Source organism: Eucalyptus grandis, chromosome 5, assembly GCF_016545825.1.
Source record: "Eucalyptus grandis isolate ANBG69807.140 chromosome 5, ASM1654582v1, whole genome shotgun sequence".
In the NCBI taxonomy this organism is placed as follows: Eukaryota; Viridiplantae; Streptophyta; class Magnoliopsida; order Myrtales; family Myrtaceae; genus Eucalyptus; species Eucalyptus grandis.
In genome coordinates, this window is record NC_052616.1 from 25135773 (window position 1) to 25162311 (window position 26539).

At 39.4% G+C, this 26539-nt stretch overlaps 4 protein-coding genes across 4 annotated transcripts; 1 reads left to right on the forward strand and 3 right to left on the reverse strand.

Moving 5' to 3' along the window:
• Positions 1–10421: 10421 nt before the first annotated feature.
• Positions 10422–11082, reverse strand: LOC120293769 (LOB domain-containing protein 4-like). The gene is made up of 2 exons (XM_039313509.1): positions 10912–11082; positions 10422–10670 (listed from the first exon to the last, which is right to left on the reverse strand). The coding sequence occupies exons 1-2, from the start codon at positions 11080–11082 to the stop codon at positions 10422–10424; spliced, it is 420 nt and encodes a 139-aa protein (XP_039169443.1).
• A 145-nt stretch (positions 11083–11227) lies between these two features.
• On the reverse strand, positions 11228–19859 carry LOC104446508 (probable helicase senataxin). The gene is given in 11 exon segments (XM_039313510.1): positions 11228–11451; positions 11454–11793; positions 11911–12473; positions 12476–13676; positions 13763–13895; positions 14020–14280; positions 15207–15354; positions 15357–15383; positions 16388–16840; positions 17780–17969; positions 19773–19859. Coding segments are annotated over 11 exon segments (3492 nt in total). The 3' UTR covers positions 11228–11362.
• Positions 19860–19958: 99 nt separating this feature from the next.
• LOC120293770 (LOB domain-containing protein 15-like) lies at positions 19959–20318 on the forward strand. The gene has a single exon (XM_039313511.1). It carries the CDS (start codon positions 19959–19961, stop codon positions 20316–20318), a length of 360 nt encoding a protein of 119 aa, XP_039169445.1.
• A 1967-nt stretch (positions 20319–22285) lies between these two features.
• Positions 22286–23062, reverse strand: LOC108953851 (B3 domain-containing protein At2g33720-like). The gene has a single exon (XM_018873274.2). It carries the CDS (start codon positions 23060–23062, stop codon positions 22286–22288), a length of 777 nt encoding a protein of 258 aa, XP_018728819.2.
• Between the last annotated feature and the right edge of the window lie 3477 nt (positions 23063–26539).

Genomic DNA, 26539 nt, shown 5'->3' on the forward strand with positions numbered 1-26539 from the left:
AAATACATCTTATTCAAACCCTTACTTGGATAAGTGAATTGAGGATTTTGATTCCCATGTTTTGATGTTAAAATTTGGGAGAGATGAAAATAAGATGTACGATATATACAAGAGGCACCCGAAACTTGATTTTCATTCAAACCCCAACCAATTTCAAATGCCAAGTGGGATTGGAATTACTAAGTCCAAAAACTGTACGATTCCCTAAAAGAGACTAATGCTTGCCATATTAAAAGATTCGAATACCTTTATTGATACACTACTATTATGAAGTAGCAAATATTAATTGGGTATCGAATAAATGCCCATTTGGAATACGACACATCATCAATAGATTGGTCTTACTATATTTCACTCTACTCTGTTGTTTTGCTCGAAAATAAACGATTTGAAAAATATTTTCAAAAAATTATTGATTATACTAGTTGGAATAATTAGACCCATTTGTGGGTAGCTGTGAGAGTTCCTCCCTCATCGCAGAGGTCGAGAGTTCGAAATTTGTAGTTGCTAACGATTTAAGTGGGGAGCTTTGGCAGTGGGTTACTGGGCTAGTCTCCTCTGAGGTATAGGGGCCTGGCCCTCAGGAGCTATTCGGGCACAGGGAGGGTCCATGGTGGAGTCCTCGGTTACAAAAAATAATAATAATAATAATTAGGCAACAAAATATTTTTCATTATCGATAACATCCTATACTAAAAAATTTTCATGAACAATGAAAATATTTTTTGTTTATACATTTTTATAAGCAATGCAAGCTATTATTTTTAGGGAAAATGTTTTTTGCAAAACAAACGGACTCTTAAGTTAATCCCAATCTTTCTAGCTTTCTAACTCAAATGGGATTAGAGAAAAACTAATGCGTTAAGTGCTTCGGTTAGGACAATGATCTAATTGTTAATTATCCACATCATCGCTCCAAATTCAATAATTCCTGAGTTTGGAGGTACGTGTCTTTATATGCTTAACCAATTTGTTCAAATTTTTCTAGAGAAAAAGGAAATTTAAACTGCATATGTTTTGTGGAAAATAAATGATTTGGCAATCATTTTCCTAAAAATGATCGCTTATATCCCTTAAAATAATTAATCAATGAAAAATATTTTTATTAACAATAATAATTTATTTTTAAATATTTTCCTGGATAGTGAAAGTAATTTTTGTTCGATCAATAGTTAAAAGCAATAAGATAATCATTTTTAGGTAAATATTTAACTGTTCATTTTTTCCGTGAAACAAAAGGAAAGTGTCAGTTTTTACCTCGCATCGTACTCCTTGCAAGACAAGTCTGTTTTCTCAAAGAAAATATAACAATGTATACGTAGCATATTTCTTAACGATTGCCAATTAGCGAGTGTGCATTTCATCTCTAATTGGCTGGATTTGTGTTTTAAAATGGTTAATTAAAATATTTGTTCTTACCGAATAAATCATCTAGCAAATTTAACACTTCACTCCACGTCTACTCTTAACAATAACAAAATAAATATATTTGGGGAATATCTTTCGATCAATTCGACATCTTAAATTTGTCAGTTTGCGGAACAATTCTACACACTTTGTTTCTCAATAGCTTAAACAGGCAAAATGTATACGTTGACTCGTTCCTAACAATTGCCTAATTATGATGGATTTCTCACTGAGACGATGATGTGATTGCATCAAGAAATAAACCATGCAACCAATGTTCCTACGCGGTTCAGTTTCCCTATTCTTTTTCGCGTGCGCTCTCACCATAAAGCAGGAAACCTTGAACTTTCTTCATGTTCAAGATTATTCAAATATCATTTAAAGAACCCAACATAAAATATTTCTCTCTAAAGTATACCTTCATACGTGTATATGATATATCATAATTGATTTGGAATGTTTAGTTTATTGTCATAATAGAAAAGAAACTACTCAAGACTATTGAAGACATTAGAATCGGGCTTTAAAAGAAACACAACAAGAATTGAATAGCAGCAAGATTCTATCACTACTATTCTAGTTCTAAAGATAAAAAAAAAATTCCCTTGGTCACCTAACAACAAAAGAAATACTAATTCAAGTTCAGATTTAATTGAATGATATGGTGGTCACTTAATTGATCAGTAGTCGGTTTCACGAGACGCTAATTCGCCTTGTGAAGAAGGCTGAAATCGAACTTGCTAGCAATAGGATCCCAACATATCCCGATCTCATCGCCTTCAGCCAACCCCCTCCGCTGCACGAACTCCTTCATCCAGCACCCCTTCAGGACGTAGGACCCTGACGATGCCCAGTAAGCAAACACCAGTTGGTGCTCGGAGTGTGTGTCCTCGTCCCACCCCACGACCTCGGCACCCTCGCTGCTCTTGACTCGACTCGCCTCTCTCCTCATCCATGCACGGGAGCACGTAGGCCGCCACGCCCGCCCGCGGGATCAAGAGCCTCGACAGGTGGCCAAGATCGCTCTTCTTAAGCGTCTTCTTGATCTTATAAGGGTCATAGCGCAGCACCAGCTCCGTGGAAACGTCCCCACATCTCTCTTCCTCTGCTTCGCATTCTGAGGCCCCTCTCCTTCCCTTCTGGCTTCTACAGCGCTTCGCCTTCTTATCCACAATCAGAGTTCCGTCGTCAGTGAGTGAGGCCGTGGACTTTTGCTCCGGTCGGGCTGGAGCGGCACTGAGTTCCTTCGTGTCCAAGAAACCCCTCGTCGGATCCGGCGTGAGGGGAAAGAAGACGCGAGCTGGCACCACCACTGCAGCAGACGAAGTTTCTGTTGGGGTTTTATGAATCATGTATAAGAAAAATTAACGAAATGAACGCAGCGGAAACAAAAATATATTTTACACATGATTCTCCTAAGGCGTTGTTCGTGCATTTTAATCAAAAATATAAACATAAAAGGGAGTTAAACGAAATACCTCTCGAATCGCACTTTGAAACGAGTCGGTTCAGATGTTCTACAGTTCAAGTCCCACAAGCGTCGGACCTCTAGTTCAGACACACCAACAACGAACGTCGAACGGAAGAGAGAATTTTTCAGATATTCGCCACTTCGATCGTGCTAGCAATCACGTGGAAACAATCCGTTGTATTCTTGATATATAATAGTCACGGCCCGAACGAGATAACGCTCTTCTTTCTTGCGTCTCAAAGACACAAGAACACGCATACACTTTGCTCTCTATTTTCAGCAAAGCATCACTGATTCCTCGCTTGTGTTTCTCTCGAACAAAACCAAAACACAATGATACTTTTCTCTGTTTTTCAACAATGAGCACTTCTCTTTTCGCACCAATTTTTTAACCCTTTTAAGACATTTCTTGGACGAGCACTTCACGGTTCAGCAACGGTTGCTGATCGTGGGATTAGCAACCGTTGCTGATCCTCACGATTATGCACGATTGTGCATAAACGGTCAGCAACCGCTGACCGTTCGTGCACAATTTTGTGCATGGTGGTCAGCATTGCTGACCACCCATGCTACGTGCATGATGGTCAGCAACCGATGACCATCTCGCACGATTTTATGCAAATCGTGCATGTGCACGATTTCGTGCACATGCACACTTTAATTTTTTTTATTAGTTATTAAAAGGCATTAATTAATTAATTAAACTAATAAATAATTAATTAATCAATCCCTTTTAAAAATAAAAAGAACATATTCTTTATATGTACATTTGAGAATACGTTAACATATATCCACTTCGGGCATGCGTGTGCATCATATGCAAATAGGCTCGTGACTATAATACAACATTTAATTTAATTTCAAATCGACATAATTCGATTGCAGTAATTGCAAACACATTTGCAATTATATTTCTCTCTTGTTCTACGTTATCCTAATTGTTTATGGTGTGTGACATCCCTAGGTTCATCACTAAGCTGGTAGGAAGACTTGTACTAACACATTAGTACTCCCACAAGAATTAATTGTCCCGATTAATCTTTGGGTCTTACAAGCCATGATTGACATCTAGCAATATGTCATGGCTACCCAGATAGTGTGAATATTTTAAGAACATAATGAATCTGTCAGCTTTGGTTACAGTGTAATTCAATCCCTCTATCTTACTATGTCCCGATCAAATAAAGACCATGGAATATTAGTCAAGTGATTAATTCGATCATATGCACAAATCTAATTAACATGCATTTTATTCGAGACATAAACAATTTATTCTCGATTACAACCCCGGCCGAGGATTTCAATGCAGTGTCATAATTAGATCGCATAGGACATCATTATCATACCTTGCATATAACAAGGAGACAGATTCTATATTGCGCACACATGTAACTTCGTATATGAACAAACTATGACCATCAGGTATAAATACGGATCGACAACCCGACATTATGTGCACCCGTGAACCATAGTTGTTCGATACACAAGTTAACACCGTGCCTCAGGTCTAAGGATTATTTACACAAGACCAAAGCATGAACAATTAGACATTGACCACGCTAAAAGCTTCCATGTCGCTAATTGTTCCATATGCGTCATGTTCAGTGAATTTGTCTAATATAAACACCTGTGTTCTAACTCAGGTATCATAATACCCAATGACATGTGACTCATCATTCCCTTAAGTATCCAATACTTAATGACGAAGTTAAGAACACACCGGTCTTAACATGATTATTAATATCCACTCAATAATCCATCGACCGGGAACAATTTAAAGATTCAGTCTAACTATGAATCCGCCACATATATTCTTGACGTCTCAAGAATAGATCTAGTTGCAACTGATCTTATGGAATCATTCATCAATATAAAATAATTGGACAAATGAATGAGTACGTCATTGCCATTAATTAAATAATAATAATGAAAATACAACTGAAATCCTTAATATGTAACTATTACATAGCAGCTTTAGGGCATACATCTAATAGTTTCTCCACCCTCTTCTTCGTGATTCCTCTCGTGGTCGTGCAGATAAGAAACGCATGACGAAGAGCCGATCGACGGCAGCAGCGTGTGTGACTCGCCTCTCGGGACGTCGCCAGTCGGAGCCTATTCCAGGGTGAAGGGATCGACAAGCTTCATGGTTTTCGGGTCGAAGAAACAGGAAAAAGTGCTCCGCAAGAACAACAGAGGGCAACACGGTGCAGAGAAATTTAGAGAGAGAGAGAGAGGGGACAACGAGGACTAGGAGGTTGGAGAGAATTTATAGTTTACCGTTGTTTGCCGTTGGAAACGGGATTGGGAGTCCTGTTCGGATTAGTGTACGTCGGGGATTATTAAAAAAAGGGAATAAATCCAAGATTCCAGATTGATTTCCTAACGAAGATCGCCTTTTCTTTTCCTTTTCCGTAAGGGATTGAAGGACAAATTCAATAATCTCCACTTAAATTTTCCCACTAATGGTTTTTTCTTTTTTCAATAATAGAGAACCGCATGGATTTGTGATTGTTTTACTTACTCCAGTCAAATTATCACATTTTAGGAAATATATAGTCTTACATTACATACGCACATGCACTTGTTACCACGCGCTTTAAATCCAACTAGATTTAGGAAATACTTTGTAGTTCAACTTGATTCTTTCTAATTATAATTTGATCACTTTGAGCAATTCGTACCGGTCACGCACACACTGGTTTTTGGGTTTTGTCTTAATTAAAAATATCTTGCACAAAGAAACAACAGCTATTTTATTAGGCACAATAAAATGAGTAAATACCTTATTTTAGACAGGAAAAAACCACTAAAAACCTTAAATTATACTCACTATGATACATTTGCCCAAAACATTTTTTTTGGTAATACAAAAAGCCCCAACACATATACTCGTGTGACATATTTACCCTAAATTTTTTTGTAGTGTGATATATTTATTCTAATTTTTTTTTGTGACATAAAAAACCTCAAATTTGCACTTGTGCAATACATTTACCCCAAACTAAGTTTGGGGTAAATATGTTGCATGGGTATAAGTATATGATTTTTTGTGTTGTAAAAAAGAATTTGGGATAAATATGTCATAGTTGGCATAGTTTAGGGCTTTTGGTGTTTTTTTCTTTAAGGTATGAGTTTGCAGGGTAGTTTTGTCAACTAAAATTAATAATTCCTTTTGAATTATAGAACCCTTACTCGAATAAGTGAATTAAGGATTTTAATCCCGAAAATAAGATGTAGAATATATACAAGAAGTATCCGAAACTTGATTTTCGTTCAAACCTCAACCAGGTTCAAATATCAAGTGGGATTGGGTTGGAGTTACTAAGTACTACAATTGTAGGATTCCCTAAAAGAGACTAATGCTAGCAACATTAAAATATTCAAATACATTTAGTGGTGCAAATCAAAGAGAAATTCTAGATGTTAAGATAAAATTGATACAATACTAATATGAAGCAGTAAATATTAATTGGGTATCAAATAAATGCCTACTTAGAGTACGGCACATCATTGGTAGATTGCTCTTAGTATATTTAGCACTACTCTAGGGGTTGGTTTATGTAGCTAGAAAATGAATGATTTGAAAAACATTTTCCTAAAAATAATTGATAATATCGATTGGAATAATTAGGTAACAAAAAAGTTGTCATTATCAACAACAATCCATGTTTAAAATTTTTCATAAACAGTAAAAATATTTTTGTTTATACATTTTTGTAATCAATGCAAGTTATCATTTTTAAGAAAATGTTTTCCAACATGTGAATTTTCCGGGAAACAAACGGACTCTTAAGTTGATCCCAATCTTTCTAGCTTCCTAACTCAAAATGGTATTAGGAAAAACTAATGCGTTGAGTGCTTCAATTAGGACAATTATCTGATGTTAATTATTCACATCGTCACTCAAGATTCAATAATTCCGGAGTCCGGAGGTACGTGTCTTTATACTTAACCCAAGTTTATTTAGATTTTTCTAGAAAAAAAGGGAATATCTAGAGTGTCAACATTCATCTTGCCTCGTGCTCCGTGCAAGAAATTTTTTTTTTTTTCACTCAAAAGCTTAACCGGTCCAAAAATGTATACGTAGCATATTTCTTAACCATTGCCTAATCAGCAAGTGTGTATTGCACTACTAATTGGCTGGATAATATTTATGTTTTAAAATGGTTAATTAAAATATTTGTTCCTACATGCACCATAGGAGTTAGCATCATGTGCTCAACACACGAGCATGCCCAAAAACAAGTATTTATTCTGAATACCAAAAAAAAAAAAAAAAAAAAATCCTCTGGCAGTTTTAATGCATCATTTCATGTCTACTCTTAACAATAACAAAATAAGAAATTTGGGGATATATTTTAAAATCAATTCTCCATCTTAAATTGTCTGTTTGCAGATCATTTCGTGGAAAAATCATATATTTGTTTCAAATTGTGTATAATTCCCTTAAAGAAAACCATTGATTACAATGGGCACATCTAACCCCGAATCCATGACATGGCTTTTACTGTTTATCCATTTTGGCCGTGTGTGCAACCATTTTTATACTGGAAATAGCAAGTGTCAAGAAATTGAAACCACTAAGGGGTGTTTGTTTGTGTTTTTTTTTTTTTTTTTGTTTCTCGAAACACAATTTCTATTCTTTTATTTTGGGGAAAAAAAAAAAAGAACAAAAACGTGCTTGCTTACACTTTTGTTCCAAATCTACTTTTTGTTCCCAGGAACAAATTTGGAACATAAACAAAATACAAGAAAAACTTGTTTCTTGTTTCCGGAAACAATTCCAAGAAACAATTTTTCTCTCTTCTATTTTTTCTTCTCTTTCTTTTCTTCTTCTTTTTTTCTTTGGCCATTGATGGTGGCGACCTCACCGGAGTGTTGTTGGCCCGGCGAGGCCAAGCGTCACCGGCCCTTGGGAGGCTTGGCCTCGCCTTAGGCGGGCGAGCTCGAGCTCGCCTAGATCCGGCGAGGCCGAGCTCCCCCAGCCAAGGTGAGGCTGCCAACCCTCGTTGGTTGGTCGCCGACCATTGCCGAAGCTGGCGACCGGCCAAAAGGAAGGAAAAGAAAAAAAAAAAAGGAAAAATAAAATAAAATAAAAATATTAAAAATTTAAAAGAAACAAAAAAATTATACAAGTTTACCAAACGTGTTTATGTTCTTTTTCTATTACAAAAATAGAAATTTTGTATAGTTACCAAACGTGTTTTTCTATTAAAAAATTGTTCCCGGCACAAAAATAGTTTTTTTTTTTTTTTTTCCCTGAAATAATTTTTGAACGAAATGTTACCAAACACACCCTAAGAGTAAGCATTGCGAACTTGGGCTTCATTTTGTTTCTCAAGAGACAAAGATTTGAAAAATATTTTTTCTAGAGAGAAACACTAAGATATAGATCTTAAGATAAAATTGATACTCTGTTATGACGTAGCAAATATCAATTGGGTGTTGAATAAATGCCCACTTAGGGTACGACACATCATGAGTAGATCGGTCTTAGTATATTTAGCACTATTCTTAAGTTAATCCCATCTTTCTCGCTTCCTAACTTGAATGGTATTGGGAAAAACTAATGGGTCGAGTGCTTCAATTATGACAATCATCTACTGTTAATTATCCGCATCATCTTTCAAGATTCAATAATTTTGGAGTTGTCTTCATGCTTAACCTGAGTTTGTTTAGGTTTTCTTAAACATAATGTCTACTCTTAACAATAACAAAAATATATTGGGAGATATTTTTCAATGAATAAACATCTTAAGTTGTTAGCTTTCAAATTAATACATAACAGGAAAAAAATTATATATTTGTTACATAATCTATATATCCTTGGAAAAGTCATATATTATAACGAGCACGTTTAATACCAACTACGCAACATCCCTATTTCTCCTTATACATATTGGCTAATGTGCATAGCCAATTTTATTGTGGAATTAGCAAGTTTCAAGAAATTAAAACTCGAGAGTCTTGTGAACCCAAAGAGATTATCTTTTTACTTTTGTTCTTTGAGAAATCTATAGAGTTATTGTATTAGGAAATAAATAAAATTTTACTACACATACGCATGTACAATTCAGTTTTCTATTCGGTTTCACGTATGCATTCACCATCTTGAACTTTATGTCCAGCGGAGAAACTAGAAAATAATGATTAAGAGAGCACCGATGATTATATCTGATTAAGAATATTAGTTTAGAGAATAAATTAATAGAAAAAGGATTATAAATATATATTATATATACACACACAAAAGCAAGAGCAATGCGTTTTTTTTTTTTTTTTTACGCCTTTGGCGTAAATAATATGATCAAAACACAAAAAAAAAGGGAGTATTTAAGTCAAAGGAAGAGTGAAATAAGTATGATCTTTACTTTATTTTTGTGTCTAATATTATGAAAGTAAATGAAAATAGAGCAACGAGTCCATCGAGAAACAAGAAAACAATGATTAGGAGGGCAGTTATGATTATTTCTGAATAACAATATTAATTTAGAGAATAATTAATAGAAAAAGGATTATATATATTACATATACACACAGGCAAGAGCAACACGTCCAACAGAACATCAAATTATGTAGCCACAAGCTTAACTTGAATAAATTGGGTGAAAAACTTTCCCAGAAGCTACCACTGGACCAGCGAGCAGCTGCAGTGGAGAGAGCATGGTCTATGAAGCAAACACCCGCGAGCGGGACCCGATCCGTGGCTGCTATGGGGAGACAACGACTCTCAAAGAGCTACTCGATCTCCACAGCATGAAAACCCCGCCTCTGCGTTGTCGGCAGATCTATGGCACCCGCGCCTTGTCGAGCTCAAGCCAAGCCGATCCTCTTGGAGGTTGGGATGGCCAGTTATATCGCCCCCCGAGGCCAGCTCCCCTGCACCTTACGATGTCTGCAACTCACCCGGCTTTGCTGGGCGAGAGACTTTGGCTGGACATGAAAATTTAGAGATGCCTTCCTGGTACATATGCAGACCGGCTTTGCTGGGCGAGACTTTGGCTGGACATGAAAATTTGCAGGTGCCTTCCCGGTACATATGCAGAGCAACTTACGCTTTATAGAGGTCCGTGGAATGCGGGTGGGTGGAGGGCCCCGCCCACCACTTACTCTAATAGGTGGGGAATAAAGTATTTTCCCTCTTGAAATTTACCGCTAAAATTAAATTATAAGCTAGCGGAGCAATTCATTGACGTCCCGTGAAAATTATATGGCGACTAGAAATATAGTGGAAAAAGTACTAAAATAATCCTAAATCTTTTGTATTTGTATCAATTTAGTCTTAAATTTTTTGAAACAGGATAATTACTTTTGTTCCACGCCTATTCAGATAAAGGGAGTGAGTAGGGCCGCGGCCTCCAATTTAGACACTTGAAACATGAGCCTCATCTTCTCTTTTCAACCCGGATAATTTAAGTTCCATTATTTTTCTAATTATTAAGTACATAGTCATAAAATAAAGATTAAAGAAAAAAGTACATAGTCATAAAACATAACGTCCCTCGGAGTATGAAGAATGGATTTGCTTCGCGAGAGACCCTTAAGCCGGTGGGAGGGGCGACCCGGCCTCGTTGGGTCTCGGATCGGTTTTAGCCTGGCCTGTCTCGACCAGTGCTTTAAGACGGGCCACCTCGGGCTCGCATTCGGCGAGCAGGCCCCGAAGCATCTCTACTTCTGCTCGAAGTCCATTTATCTCCCCGATGCAGCCATTGACCGGGTCCTTTATGCGGGCATCCGCTTCGGACACCATACTACTCGCGGCGGCCGCTCGCTGATCCTCGGGCAACCCCTGTGAAGTTTCTCATGCAAGCATGTCAATGATTGCCATGGACTTGGAATTCACTACTAGAACTAAATTATATGCTAGTGGACTTGCTCGAGAAGACTCGAGCAAATACACATCCAAATGATTCGGTTCGGTTTTCCTGAAAGCCCGTTTTGAACCGAGTCAAACCATTGGCGCCCCTAAGACTTGATAAAAAGTTTGAGCGTAGTGGGAAGAAATTTGCTTCAAAAGAAAAAAAGCGAACCTTTAAGGCTTTCGCCACTTTGCCTGAGCCGAAAACTTTATGGACGCTGAGGAAGCTTCGGCGCTTGGCGGCAGGGAAGTATGGGGCCAACAGGCAGTCTTCGGGGCACTTTCTTTTTTGTGTACGGCACTTTGCGCAAGGCTTCCTCTTGAGAGGATCACCGCCCTCCATCCTTTCTTTTCTTCTCTGGCTTGCTAGGAAGTGATAAGCTTTGCTCGGTGGGGTGAGTGTGTGCGTGTGCGAGTGTGGGGTGGAAGAGCACAGCCACATCCGTAGAAAAGTAGTTCAGCGGAGACCTGATTCTGTCCTTTTTTCACTCGTTTGAGCAACATCTCCAGCCATCGGAGCTTTTCGCCCCCTCAGGCAAGCACTGTGTTCCGCATTTTTAATAAACAGAACACAAGGTGGAGCTTGAGTTTGGCAAAGATCAAAATACAAAGAGGACAAGCAATTAGTGATCTCTCTTCCACATTGGTCCAGAGGAACCCTGCTGCTTCTTCTGTGCACCGTATTGCCAAGATTCTCTTGATCTGTCACCCACCTATCAACACCTTCCGGCGAATTCTCCACGGGTGGCTTAAGAGGCCAGAAATTTCCTTTCCTAGAGATTAGGGATGCTGGCAACTTCTCATCATCTTCTGGTGCCACCACTGACCTGGGCTCTGTGTTTGTGTCTGTCAATCTATGCCTCGACCCACTTGACCTCAAACCCCTTGAATTCAAAGGAGCCTTACCTGGAAGGGGAGCTAGAGTTGGTCCTTTGGATATGTAGAACTCTTTGGGGACAGAATCCATGTCCATGTAACAATTTCTGGCTTTGGCATCATCAATCAATGCAGCCCAGTCTTCAGACTGAATTAAAGCATTAGCATTTCCCATTACCTATTAAGATAAACAGACACAAAAACAATCAGAATCTGTCCCTGTGAGTTGACAAGCGGACAGGACGGAGAGAGCAAAAAACAGAAATGTAAAAGAACAGAGTAGATGAACCCATACCCATAGAGCTCCCCTAGCACGAGTTAGAGCAACATTCATTCGACGAATATCTGCAACAAAGCCAACTCCATGACTAGAAGCACGAACACACGACATTATAATGACATCACGTTCTTGTCCTTGGAAAGCATCAACAGTATTGATATAAATATCCTTCCCTACTTCTGAATTCAGAACCTCCTCAAATTCACATTGAAGGCATTTTAACTGCAACTTGTAAGGTGTAATTATTGCCACGGTAATCTTCCCCACACCCATAGATTTCAGAGTTTTCTGTAAATGCTCATATATACGGAGACAAAACTGTGCTTCGTGTATATTTTGGTAGGAGACAGAACCACCTCGGTGGGATTCCCGACCATGTGTAATATCATAAAATAAGTAAGGTCTTAGCAATGGATCCCTGTAATATACCTCATCAGGTAACTTCAATACACTCTCACTATCGCTCAGGCGTCCCTGGTAAAAGTACCTGGAAGGGAAATCACGGATTTGTGGATGCATCCTATACTGAACAGACAACAACATTGTTGGGCATCCAGCCTGTTGAAATCTCTCAAAAGGCTCCTGCCGTATAGCAGAGTCCCAGCTGCTTTGCTGATCACAGTGGCAGGAAGCTGCTGTGGATCCCCAACCAGAACACATCTAGCAGCACCAAGAGAAAGGGGAGGAAGGACTGCCACTTCACTGTCCTGTGCTGCCTCATCAATGACCACCATATCGAAACCATGAGAAAGGCGAGAGAATAACTTTCTACCACTGCTTGAAAGAGTAGTGAAGACAATCTCAGCTTCATTGGCATAACTTGCCTCAAGACTGGCGTGGGCCTCTTCCAAATTAAAATTACTACCGGTACGAAACTTTACTTCTACAATGAGGATGCAAGACATCTCAACCAGCACTTTGTCCCTGTTCTCAACTGCTTGAGCAAGTTGCTTGAGCAATGCATCACGATTCTGGTCCCTTGCCATCAAAACATCAGGATCCACACCTACGGATCCTTGAGAACGAATAGCAGCAGCTGCACAGTTGAGCTTCATTTGAATTTCGGTTATCTCCTGAGAGAATTGAGCTTCACTACTTCTCAATCTGTGCAACCAGGCATACACCTCCTCTTTACCCATGGCAAGAAGTTGTTCAGTTCTCCTTTCAACAGAGACAACCTGAGCTGCACGTGTTTGTGAGTCGACTCCAACTCGGGCTACATCAGGTTTATATATCCTCATTTCCCCATCAATGAAACCACGATCAAAAACACGAGCCAGGAGCTCATCTGTTGCTGCATTGGAAGGAGCACACACTAACATTCTAGGCTTTGGGCAGAACTTCGGAAGAGTCCGAAAAAGACTCTGATCCATGCTCTGAAGAACTTCATCAATTGATCCAGTTGCATTATTATCAGAACTGCCCTCGCTAGGTTGCTTGCAGCTTTCAGGTGCCAGTTTCTTGAGCGATGAGTTGTAATAATGTTGATACTGAACCAGATGGATCACATTCAACATACCCCATACAGTATGTGTCTTGCCTGTACCTGGAGGGCCTTGGACGAGAGTGAAGGCCCATGGTTCCTGCCTCTTTGTTGTCCCACTACTTGTACCAGCAGCCGTATGCATAGCAGCCCACTTTATTGCTGACAGTTGGGGTCCGTTAAAGGTCCTGTTTAAGTGTTCTGCAAACTTCTGAGTGAAGCACTCCAGCATGGCAGGGATCTGCTGCTCATAATTAGGAAACTGCTCAGGACTAGGCTGAAGTATCGCTGTTTGCATCTGAAAAGAAGAGAATCAGTTAGACGTGATTTAACCCAAGTAAAATTGCAGTTATATTGAAAAAAAAAAAAAAAATCCAGTTGTACCTGCAAATTAAGGCGACGAAATGCATGCAAAGCAATATACTCCCGTTGAGTGGTAGCAAGAGAGCCCCGGACAGTTAAATACCAGATGCCTCTAGGCTGGATTTTCCTTAAGATGTGTTCTTCATTGCCCTCACTGAAAATGTCCATTAGGAGAACACGATTAGAGTTAGTACATGGGTATGACACAACATAGATAATATATAGAAACAATTCCATTCAAGGGAAAATAATCTAACGCTGAATACGGTAAACTTAACCTGCTGGGATCATAAGAATCGCTGACATAGAAGTGAAGGATTGCTCCAGGAGGGTCACAAGTATCAATAGGCATAAATCGCCTAACCGTACCAGCCACACGTCCAGTTATCTCATGCTCGTCCCCCTCGCCATTGACAGAGAAATTGTTTCTTTTGGATCTGAATGATCCAGGCCTAGGGGTTGAAAGGACCCCAACACCCCCCTCCTTAAACATCCATTTGCACTCATTTATTGGAAGAACCATCACTTCGTACCATCCCGAGAAACAATTTAATCAGTACAAATATACATATAAAAATGTGAGCATGTGCGCGAGTGCGTGCATACGTGCATGCATGTGTGTGTGAGAGAGAGAGAGAGAGAGAGAGAGAGAGAGAGAGAGCCATAATTAGTACATTTACCAACTTAACTTTCTACAACCTATGATGCCTGAACTGCTAAAACAAAGCTTAGTAAAGAATAAGACCATGCAAGCACTAATCTTCAATTGCAAGCACACCTAATGAACATAAATCCATCATGGAAGAGTAGGTACAAAAGAACTTCAACGGAACAAAAGCTGGGTCAGAGGTCCACAACATTTAAATCCAGTACAAGAGCAGCATGGTTTATGTGAACTTTCTCAGATGAATTTTTTGTGCCTCATGCCTACCACACAATTCCTCAAAAATTTTTTACTCTAAGAATACACAAGGCCATGCATTAATGATTTCACATCTGACAACATCCAAATGACCGACTTAAGAAATCCTCAATTTCTAGACAGACTATTAAAACGTCCCACTGGGTAAGACAGAAGTCAGAATGTTTCTTAAACAATAAATTCACAAGACTGAAGCATGTAAGCCAAGTAAAAATCAAATGCTTGACCTGTTAAAGAAATACAACATCCAATCAGCCATGGACAGGCCTACTCACTTTCAGCTATTATTTAGGTCAATCAATTACAGAGTCTGGCCCAAAATAACAAAAGCACCACTGCTGCAGCAAATGCGCAACATGCCTTACATAATGTGATTCCACTTCAGACAGAACCCTTTCAAAATGTTGGCTACAAAACGATGTTGTACATAAAAAGAGTGATATGGAAATGATAGATGTGTAAAATGTCCTCAAAACTATGCAACATAAGCTCCAAATTCCTGAAAAGGAAAATACCTCCAATTTGGCAAAAGTATTATTACCTCTTTCCCTCCTTTCGATATTCTGCACTCGAACCATTACATGTGTATCTCTCGAAATTGTTTCAGTTAACTCCTCCCATGTACTATAAAGCTGTGCATGGCATTCCTCAAAAAGTAAAGGCTCAAATACTCTGATGTACTCTTCTACAGACCAGGAACACACTGTAGATCAGTCTCCCCTAGAACACAAGAAGCCACATGACCTTTTACACTTAAGAGAACCAGTAAGGAATCAGACACATAACTAAGCTAATTGAAACAAGTATCATCACCTGCAGAAACAAACAAGACAGTATAGGCTAATAAAAGCCGATATCACCATTTGTGGTATGACTGCATACAAATAAAAGAACATGCATTTGGACCAAGATATTCTGGGCCCCTTCCAAACTCAAACACATGTTCTCAAGTGCTGCAATAAGCAGGTAAATGAATGGATAGTCACGCAGGAGTCTCATGCCAGCCAAAGAAAGGGTTAGAATTCATCTGTGGAAAGATTAACTCTAATCTGGATCTCAGATCTCACATACAGGCCAAAAACTCCCATTGAATAGGAAACATCCAGATCCGAATCACTTCAATAATCGATGAAACCCTAACATCCAACTGACTCTTATACTCACCGCATGTTTCAAATTACAAGTAACAACTTAGGTTTTAGCCATCCCAGTCCAATTGTCCCCATTATACCAGTCGAATTGGGTTGATTTCAGTTTGATCTGGTTTTGGTCAGAGATGGTTAAGTAGGCAAGACCAGACTTGACTATAAACTGATTTCCAGCCCAACCAGCCAAAACAGCCCCTTGATTTTAACTGTAAACTTTACAGCAACCTTGCACAAAAAGAAAGAACCTTCTTGGTTCTTACAACGTGCTACACAAATGTCTAAGTAATAAGCATGGCCTTTCATGGGAAGCCCTGCCCTTCTCAGTGAAGCTAAGAGGCAATGATGAAAAGTCAAGAGTTTTGATTGCACAGCACAATATGCCCTTTTGATGTCTTTCAAGCATTAAATTCATCAAAATACTATTGGAAAAAAGTTATCCAAAGGAATGAAACATATGCATCGTAGCATCAGCAAAATTTTCCAGTGCACAGAGACCAATTTTTAAAAACATGAACAACTTTACCAAATTTTTTTTTTAAAAAACATGAACAGGAAACATGGCTGATGTTATTATACCAGGTTGTTGCCAAAATTTCTCATTGGTCACCTCACGTATCAGGCGCTCAACTGATGTATCTTGATAGGTAGAATTAATTATCGTTTGCTTCTTGGGGGCAAGATGCTTCTTATTCACTGACTTTGAATCCAAGGAGATCTGACTGATTAAACCTGGCTTTTTGTTAGGAAGTGGAGAACTTTTCGGCTGTCTTGGATCCATGGGTTGCTTCCAGGAACTCTGCCTTGAAAGTTGTGACAATTCAACAGGAGGGTCATTATTGTTAATCAGTTTCTTAGGCTTAGCAAGTACTCCAGCATCTACATCACCATTGCATTCGGGCTTAGAATCACTCTGCTCAGCAGTATTGCCTCCTTCAATAGCAGATACATCCACTCTTTTCAGGTCCTTAGATATGGATTGACCCAGTTTTTCGACAACGCGTTCAGAAGGAGGAGGAATAGTTCGAGTTTCTTTCACAGAACGAGTGCTTATAGTTGATGAAAAGCGGGGGAGAGAGAGCAGGGAAGAAATCGAGGGAAGATTTTGGGGTGGCGTGGGGAGCAGGTGCTGTCGTGCAGGGAAGGGGAGGGGGCGGGAGAGAGAAGGGAAGAAATGCAGGGGAAGATCTTGGGGCGGGGGGGGAGGGGGAGAGAGAAACGGGGAGGGAAATGATTTTTTGGCGACGAGAATTTAGAGAGAAAAAGAGGGAAATAATTTTTGAGAGTTTTTACCCAAAAAAATAATAATAATTTTGGGAGATTTTTTCAGGGGAATAATTTTGAGCAGCAAATTATTTTTGATAAATAAATGAGTTAAAAAGTAATTTTGAAAAATAAAAATATTAAATATTAAATAATAATAAATTTTGATGATTATAGAATATCATAAATTTATTTAAATAAAGTTGATTTTATTTTTTTTAGTCATTAGTTTCATTCATAATTTTTGTTAAAGTTAAAAACATGTTCCCAAATATGGGTATGCATTAATTATAAATATTATCTTTTAAATTTTCTATGAATAGATTTATTAATATTATTAGTGTAAATTCATTATAAACTCTTTTTATTTATTTATTTATGAATTTGAATCAAATTAATTAAAAATAAGAATATTTATTTAATAATAACATGTCTCTCCCGTTCTCATCGTCGGACAGAGAGAAAGAGAGAGAGAGAGGCGTGCGGGATAAAGCGACTTCGCCCTCGGCTTGTCTCCGGCTATTAGCTAATAGAGGATTTGGCTGGACATGAAATTTTACAGGTGCCCTTCCAGTACATATGCAGAGCAACTTACGCTTTATGGAGGTCCGTGGAATGCGGGTGGCTGGATTTGCTTCGCGAGAGACCCTTAAGCCGGTGGGAGGGGCGACCCGTCGTCGTTGGGTCTCGGATCGGTTTTAGACTGGCCTGTCTCGACCAGTTCTTTCAGACGGGCCACCTCGGCCTCACATTCGGCGAGCAGGCCCCGAAGCATCTCTACTTCTGCTCGAAGTCCATTTATCTCCCCGACGCAGCCATTGACCGGGTCCTTTATGCGGGCATCCGCTTCGGACACCATACTACTCGCGGCGGCCGCTCGCTGATCCTCGGGCAACCCCTGTGAAGTTTCTCATGCAAGTGTGTCAATGATTGCCATGGACTTGGAATTCACCACTAGAACTAAATTATATGCTAGTGGACTTGCTCGAGAAGACTCGAGCAAATACACGTCCAAATGATTTGGTTTGGTTTTCCTAAAAGCCCGTTTTGAACCGAGCCAAACCATTGGGCCCGTAAGACTTGGTAAAAAGTTTGAGCATAGCGGGAAAAAATTTGCTTCAAAAGAGAAAAAGGGAGCGAACCTTTAAGGCTTTCGCCACTTTGCCTGCGCCGAAAACTTTATGGACGCTGAGGAAGCTTCGGCACTCGGGCAGTCTTCGGGGTAGGGGTGTGCAGCGAAAACCGCCCAAATCGGGCTCGGATCGGACCGGACCGGCCGGTTTTGGGCGGTTCCGGTTCTAAGGTGGGAATGGACCAACCGGACCGATCGGACCGGACTAAATTTTTTTATATATAATTTATATACATATAATATATAAACACATATAATATATGAATATTATATATGAAACTTGTTGTAATCGGAATTGCAATTGAGGTAACAATATCTTATGTGGCCAAGAGACCACCAAAGCTCTTAGAAAATTTATTTGTTAGTTTTATCTTCTACTCGATGTGGGATAAGGCTCTAGGAGTTCCTCATGCTCACTCTCTCTCTTGCTCCCCTCACTTGCAAATGACAAGGCACTTCAAGCCTCAAAGAATCCGACATCGACTAAACATTCAAAGCATAGAAGAGAGATTATGTATAAAACCTAAGCCAAGCACAAATTTTACTCAAATTGTTCATGGCTTTTATGCTTAAAATTAAGAGTGAAACACATGAATTATGATTAATATTCACGCAAGTGAAGTTTGAATATTTTGCACATGAAAACACATGTGAGTAGTTTTATTAAATCGCTAGGAACCGAATTGGATTGATCGGTCCGAAGCATGATCGTTCTTTAATGAATGGTCGTTATTTGGTGAAAAAAGAAAGTGTTGATCCTATTGGACCGAACCGGACCGGACCGGAACCGATGGTCCGGTCCACGGTTCCCAAAATTGGGAACCGGTTTCCCGATCCGGTTCTCGGTTCCACCTTGGAACCGGACCGAACCGGGAACCGATCCCCTACTTCGGGGCACTTTCTTTTATGTGTGCGGCACTTTGCGCAAGGCTTCCTCTTGAGAGGATCACCGCCCTCCATCCTTTCTTTTCTTCTCTGGCTTGCTAGAGAGTGAAGCTTTGCTCGGTGGGTTGTGTGTGTGTGTGTGTGTGTGTTTTGGAGACAAGGGATGTGGCGGAAAAGAGGTATTTATAGTGTTCGTGGGGGCCTCCCTCTCTGGTCGCGCAATTTATCTTTGTAGACTATGCATTCCGCGATAGTGTATGAGCTTTGCATGCTGGATTCGTTTGCACCTCTTGGTTATCTCTTTTTTTCTTTTTCTTTTCTTTACCTGGCTCTGAGGGCTTATGAAGATAAAGAAGCCCTTCCAGGTGCACATGCAGAGCAACTTCTACTTTTGTCTTGATCCGCTGGTCAGTGGATAGGAAAAAAGTTTCTTTAACAAATTTTCTCCCTTTCCCACTAGCTCAGCCATGCACGCTCGACTATTCCTGTCTTCTTTTTCTTCTTCCCCTTGGACATACTTTCAATGATGTATGTCCCACTTGGAATTCACTACTAGAACTAAATTATTCGCTAGAGGGACTTGCTTGAGAAGACTCTCCCCCGTCCCCGCCCAATTTTCACCTGTCTGCTTCCCTTTTCTACGTTCTTTTCGTCCCCCACTATTCATTTTACTGATTAAAATACTCTCCTGGTGTAATGATAATAGACGCCCTCACCGACCGATATAATTATGTGGGATATACGCCCCACACTTCTCTGCGCCACCGTCATGGTCGATCTCCACAGCATGAAAACCCCGCCTCTGCGTTAACAGAACATCAAATTTTGTAGCCACAAGCTTAACTTGAATAAATTAAGCCCTGCATTGTCATGCATTACCATGTCCATGTGATCATTGACACATTGGGTGAGAAACTTTTCCAGAAGCTACCACTGGACCAGCGAGCAGCTGCAGTGGAGAGCATGGTCTATGAAGCCAACACCCGAGAGCGGGACCCGATCCGTGGCTGCTATGGGGAGATAACGACTCTCAAAGAGCTAGTCGATCTCCACAGCATGAAAACCCCACCTCTGCGTTGTCGGCTGATCTATGGCACCCGCGCCTTGCCGAGCTCAAGCCACGCCAATCCTCTTGGAGGGTGGGATGGCCAGTTATATCGCCCCCCATGGCCAGCTCCCCTGCACCTTACGATGTTGGCAACTCACCCTGTCACACCCCAAAACCTATAAGAATGGGGGATGACACATCTGTTCTTCCTCCTGAAGAACGCAGCCTCAGAGCTCCTAAAATTCAACTCCTAAAAGTTCTCACATCCATATCGCTCTCATTCCTACTCATCGTTAGTCAAGGAACCTAAAAAAGATTGGAAAATAGAGGGGTGAGCAACCACAGTTCAATGAGTAATGCATCTCTGCTAAGCGGATCGAGCACCCACTTTTGCATATTTACCAAACCAAACGCAACTCTTTTAACCCAAATCCAGAATATAACAAACAATTAATAAGAAAATAAGTTACGTATACTTAAGGAAAATTTAAACTTATATCGATGTCATACATTTACTCTATTTTTTTATACAAAAAGACCCAATATTTGTATATATGCGACACATTTATCAATAGATTGGTCTTAGTATATTTTGCTCTACTCTGTTGTTTTGCTAAAAAATAAATGATTTGAAAAATGTTTTCAAAATGTTATTGATTATACTAGTTGGAATAATTAGGCAACAAAATATTTTTCATAAATATTTTTCATTATCGATAACATCCTATACTAAAAAAATTTCATGAACGATGAAAATATTCTTTGTTTATACATTTTTATAAGCAACACAGGCTTTTATTTTTAGGAAAAATGTTTTCCGTAAAACAAATGGACTCTTAAGTTAACCACAATCTTTCTAGCTTTCTAACTCAAATGGGATTAGAGAAAAACTAATGCGTTAAGTGCTTCGGTTAGGACAATGATCTAATGTTAATTATCCACATCATCGCTCCAAATTCAATAATGCCTGAGTTCGGAGGTATGTGTCTTTATGCTTAACCAATTTGTTCAGATTTTTCTAGAGAAAAGGAAATTTAAACTGCATATGTTTCGTGGAAAATAAATGATTTGACAATCATTTTCCTAAAAATGATCGCTTATATCCCTTAAAATAATTAATCAATGAAAAATATTTTTATTAAAAATAATAATTTATTTTTAAATATTATCGTGGATGGTGAAAGTAATTTTTATTTGATCAATTGTTAAAAGCAATAAGATAATCATTTTTAGGTAAACATTTAATTATTCATTTTTTTCCGTGAAACAAAAGGAAAGTGTCAGTTTTTATCTCGCATCGTACTCCTTGCAAGACAAGTCTGTTTTCTCAAAGAAAATATAACAATGTATACGTAGCATATTTCTTAACCATTGCTAATTAGCGAGTGTGTATTTCATCACTAATTGGCTGGATATTATTTGTGTTTTAAAATGGTTAATTAAAATATTTGTTCTTACCAAATAAATCATCTGGCAGATTTAATACATCACTCCATGTCTACTCTTAACAATAACAAAATAAATATATTTGGGGAATATCTTTCGATCAATTCGATATCTTAAATTTGTCAGTTTGCGGATCAATTCTACACACTTTGTTTCTCAATAGCTTAAACAGTCAAAATGTATACGTTGACTCGTTTCTAACAATTGCCTAATTATGATGGATTTCTCACTGAGACGATGAGGTTATTGCATCAAGAAATAAACCATGCAACCAATGTACATACGCGGTTCGGTTTCCCTATTCTTTTTCGCGTGCGCTCTCACCACAAAGCAGGAAACCGTTAACTTTCTTCATGTTCAAGATTATTCAAATATCATTTAAAGAACCCAACATAAAATATTTCTCTCTAAAGTATACCTTCATACGTGTATATAATATATCATAATTGATTTGGAATATTTAGTATATTATCATAATAGAAAAGAAATTACTCAAGAATATTGAAGACATTAGAATCGGGCTTTAAAAGAAACACAACAAGAATTGAATAGCAGCAAGATTCCATCACTACTATTCTAGTTCTAAAGATCAAAAAAAATTTCCCTTGGTCACCTAACAACAAAAGAAATACTAATTCAAGTTCAGATCTAATTGAATGATATGCCGGTCACTTAATTGATCAGTGGTCGGTTTCACGAGATGCTAATTCGCCTTGTGAAGAAGGCTGAAATCGAACTTGCTGGCGATAGGATCCCAATGTATCCCGATCTCATCGCCTTCAGCCAACCCCCTCCGCTGCACGAACTCCTTCATCCAGCACCCTTTCAGGACGTAGGACCCCGACGATGCCCAGTAAGCAAACACCAGTTGGTGCTCGGAGTGTGTGTCTTCGTCCCACACCACGACCTCGGCACCCTCGCTGCTCTTGACTCGCGTCGCTCTCTCTTCATCCATGCACGGGAGCACGTAGGTCGCCACGCCCGCCCGAGGGATCAAGAGCCTCGACAGTTGGCCAAGATCGCTCTTCGTAAGCGTCTTCTTGATCTTGTAAGGGTCATAGCGCAGCACCAGCTCCGTGGAAACGTCCCCGCATCTCTCTTCCTCTGCTTCACATTCTGAGGCCCCTCTCTTTCCCTTCTGGCTTCTACAGCGCTTCGCCTTCTTATCCACAATCGGAGTTCCGTCGTCAGTGAGTGAGGCCATGGACTTTCGCTCCGGTCGGGCTGGAGCGGCACTGAGTTCCTTCGTGTCCAATAAACCCCTCGTCGGATCCAGCGTGAAGGGAAAGAAGACGCGAGCCGGCACCACCACTGCAGCAGACGAAGTTTCTTCACCCTCTTCTTCGTGGTTCCTCTTGTGGTCGTGCAGATAAGAAACGCATGACGAAGAGTCGATTGACGGTGGCGGCGTGTGGACCTCGCTTCTTGGGACGTCGCCAACCAGAGGCGATTCCGGGGTGAAGGAATAGATGAGCTTCATGGTTTTCAGGTCGAAGATACAGGAAAAGGTGCTCCGCAAGAACAACAGAGGGCAACACGGTGCAGAGAAATTGAGAGAGAGAGAGAGAGAGAGAAAGAGAGAAGAACGTTGGAATTAAGATTAAGACGACGAGGACTAGGTGGTTGGAGAGAATATATAGTTTACCGTTGTTTGCTGTTGGAAATTAGGGAGTGTTTGTTTTGCGAAAAACAATTTCCGAGAAAATGTTTTCCTCATTTTCCAGCATTTGGTTCATTTAGGAAAATGAATCAATGGAAAATGTTTTCCTTCCAAAGTTTAAATTCAGGAAAACGATTTTCCTTTTGAAAGAATCGGAAAACGTTTTCCAAAATATTTTAAGGTCCTTGCTTAATGAAAAATTTATTATTAAAAAGAATTTCTAATTAACAATTTTGAATTTGTTATTATTATATATTTTCTTTTCTTTCTTTTTTTTTTTCTTGTTTTCTCTTTTCTTTCTTTGCCTGTGAACATAAACCCTAACTCCTCCTCCCCTTTCTCTTTCTCCTTCGCCCCCTCCCTTTCGTCACCACCGTCTCCTCCAACCCTAGCCCCTCCCACGCTCCCGTTGGCTTCGCTCCCTCCTCTTCCTTTTCGTCGGCGTCTTTTACAACTTCAATTATTTTTTAAATGCAATCCAAACACCCAAAAATATTTTTAGTCATGTATCACCAAATAAAAGAAAACTAACCGTTTTCCTGGAAAATGATTTCCCATAAAACATTTTCCAAAAACGTTACGTTTTCCGTCAAACAAATACACCCTCGATTTCGACATTAATTTTATTGAATTTGAAACTCATTAAGGCATCCAAATGACCTTATCAGAGTGTCGTTTATTTCACCCCCAGGTCTTTCTTGGATACCTGGAGGTGCATTGGTAATTTCGATGAAGTCAGTATTCTTATTTGAAGATTTTCGAAATACGAAAGTTAAAGATGATGATCTAATCTTTCTTTAGAAGTCAATTTTGTTGAAATTGACAAACATTTGGTCGTTTAAGGAATTCGACCAGAGTGCTGAATTGTCCACACTCGGATTCTAGAATTTATTTCCGACGAACATCAAATTTTTCATAATTCAAAAAAATTGAGGTCCTCTTTTGCCATTACCCAAAACATGAAAATATTTCTTTTAGGACTTCTTTGCAATTATATAAAAGTATTGTCTTTGATTGTAAAGTTTGAAATGACCTAACTTGTTATATGTTGATTAAAGGGCTGTTTGTTTAAATTTGTTTTTGTTCCCTGGAACACAAATTTTTGTTCTTTTGTTCCAGGGAACAAAAAAAGAACAGAAACATGTTTGTTTACACTTTTTTCCCGAGATAAAAAAATATATTATTTTATTTCCGGGAATAGATTTGGAACATAAACAAGAAGTAGAAAAAAACTTGTTTATTGTTCCGGGAACAATTTCGAGAAACACTTATTTTTCTTTTTCTTTTTCTTTGGCCGGTTGTCGCCTCGGCCATGGACGGCAACCAGCTATCGAGGGCCGGCAACCTCGCCGGAGTGTCGTCGGCCCCCGGCGAGGCTTGGTCTCACCTTGGCTAGGCGAGCTTGGCCTCGCCGGATCCGGGCTAGCTGCCCAGCCAAGGCGAGGCCGACCTCGTGCCACGCGACCTAGCGATGGCCGACCTAGTGGTGGCTCGGCGAGGCCGAGCCTCACCGGTGGCTGGGCGAGCTCAACCTCACTAGATCTAGGCGAGCTCACCTAGGTGAAGCCAAGCCGAACCTCGCCCAGCCACGGCAAGGCTCCGCCTCACTAGGGCCCAGCGAGCCTTGTCGTGGTTGGCCGAGGCCGCTAGCCCTCATCGACTGGTCATTGACCATGGCCGAGGCTAGCAACCGGCCAAAAAGAAGAAAGAAAAATAAAATAGACTAGGAAAAATAAAATAAAATTATTAAAAAATTAAAAGAAACAAAAATATTATACAAGTTTATCAAATGTCTTTATGTTCTTTTTCTATTCCAGAACAAAAATTTTGTGCGATTACCAAACGCGTTTTTATGTTAAAAAATTATTCTCTGAAACAGAAATAATTTTCTTTATTTCTGTTCTCGGAAACAATTTTTGAATAGAAATATTACCAAATACATCCTAAGTGAGCCATTTTGGCTCACTTCATATTGATTGATTGCTTGAAGAACCAAGACTTTTCTGGTCTCAATGCATGCATTTTCTTTTATGCGTGTGATTTTTTATGTATGCTAGGGCCAATATATAGTCATGGGGCAAACCAAAGGGACAAAACCTAGACCCTAAACTCGGGATCGTCTGATCTTGACCACCATTTACGAATGCAAAAGGATGGCCAAGTATCGATAATTACAAATTAATCAATTAGTGGTCTTAAGAGGGCTAGATATACATGAACCTTAAATATCGACCTTGGGGCCAGTGCGTTGTGATCATGAATTACCTTGAATGGCTTGCATTTGTTTGAACTCTTGTGATTGCATTGAATGCATTGAGCGAGATGAATGTCTAGTTTAGCATTAGTTCTTTGAAACGATCCAAACTGGGTGTGGCCAAGAAGACTTGAAGATGGTGTTATGGTTGATGTCCAATTTGACCTTTGTTTATTTGTAGTTATTCATTCCCCAACATATGTCTTCGGTTTTCAATTCATATTGTATAAATACTTGATGAGCTGTGGGTTTACTTCTCTTGCACTTAGAATAATTCTTTACATGCTTATCTTGGGTGTTTTATTTTCTGCACCGCAATTTCATTTCTTGTGTGATTTACTTTTGCGTTCTGGTTAACATAGAATTGCACGAAATAACCTTTCATGCATGGCCACTTTTTCCTTCCAAACAAATTGCACGAAAATGTAAAAAAAAAAAAAAAAATTTGATTGACTATCTTAGATAAACAACCAAGCTCATAGGTACCGAAATGGCGCTAGAAGAAATCCTTAGCATAATGCAAGTCCCTCGACCTCATAAATCTTTGATTTGGTAGAAAATAAGGGAGGTCTTTTGACCCTTGACTGAGCATCCAGTTGGGCCCCAACAAAGAGACTAGTGGTGACCCCTAGATGATGTTATTAGGTTGTCTAAAAACTTAAAATGAACCTGTCCTGCGAAGCATCGGTTTGAGAGGAGTCATATTTATAATTGATGATCCGTTTGTGGTATTAGCAAACGTAATCTCTTTTGAAATGGTCACTTATATGCATTATTCGGATTATACGTCCGTGTGTGGGGTCAAATGATCTTTTATTTGAGATTCCCATTTATGCTTTCAGGAAGCATCCCAAATAAAATAAGCCTTTCTGGAAGTTTTCCTTTCTTTAAATTGGAACCATCGTATATCTAACGTTCCCTCGGGATCAGACTATTCTTGTTGGATCCCCAGTCGTCATAATAGTAATCAAAAGACCAGCCGTTGATGAGGGAAGAAAGTGTTTCGAACGGCACGAACGTGAAGACTACTTTGTCGTGATTAT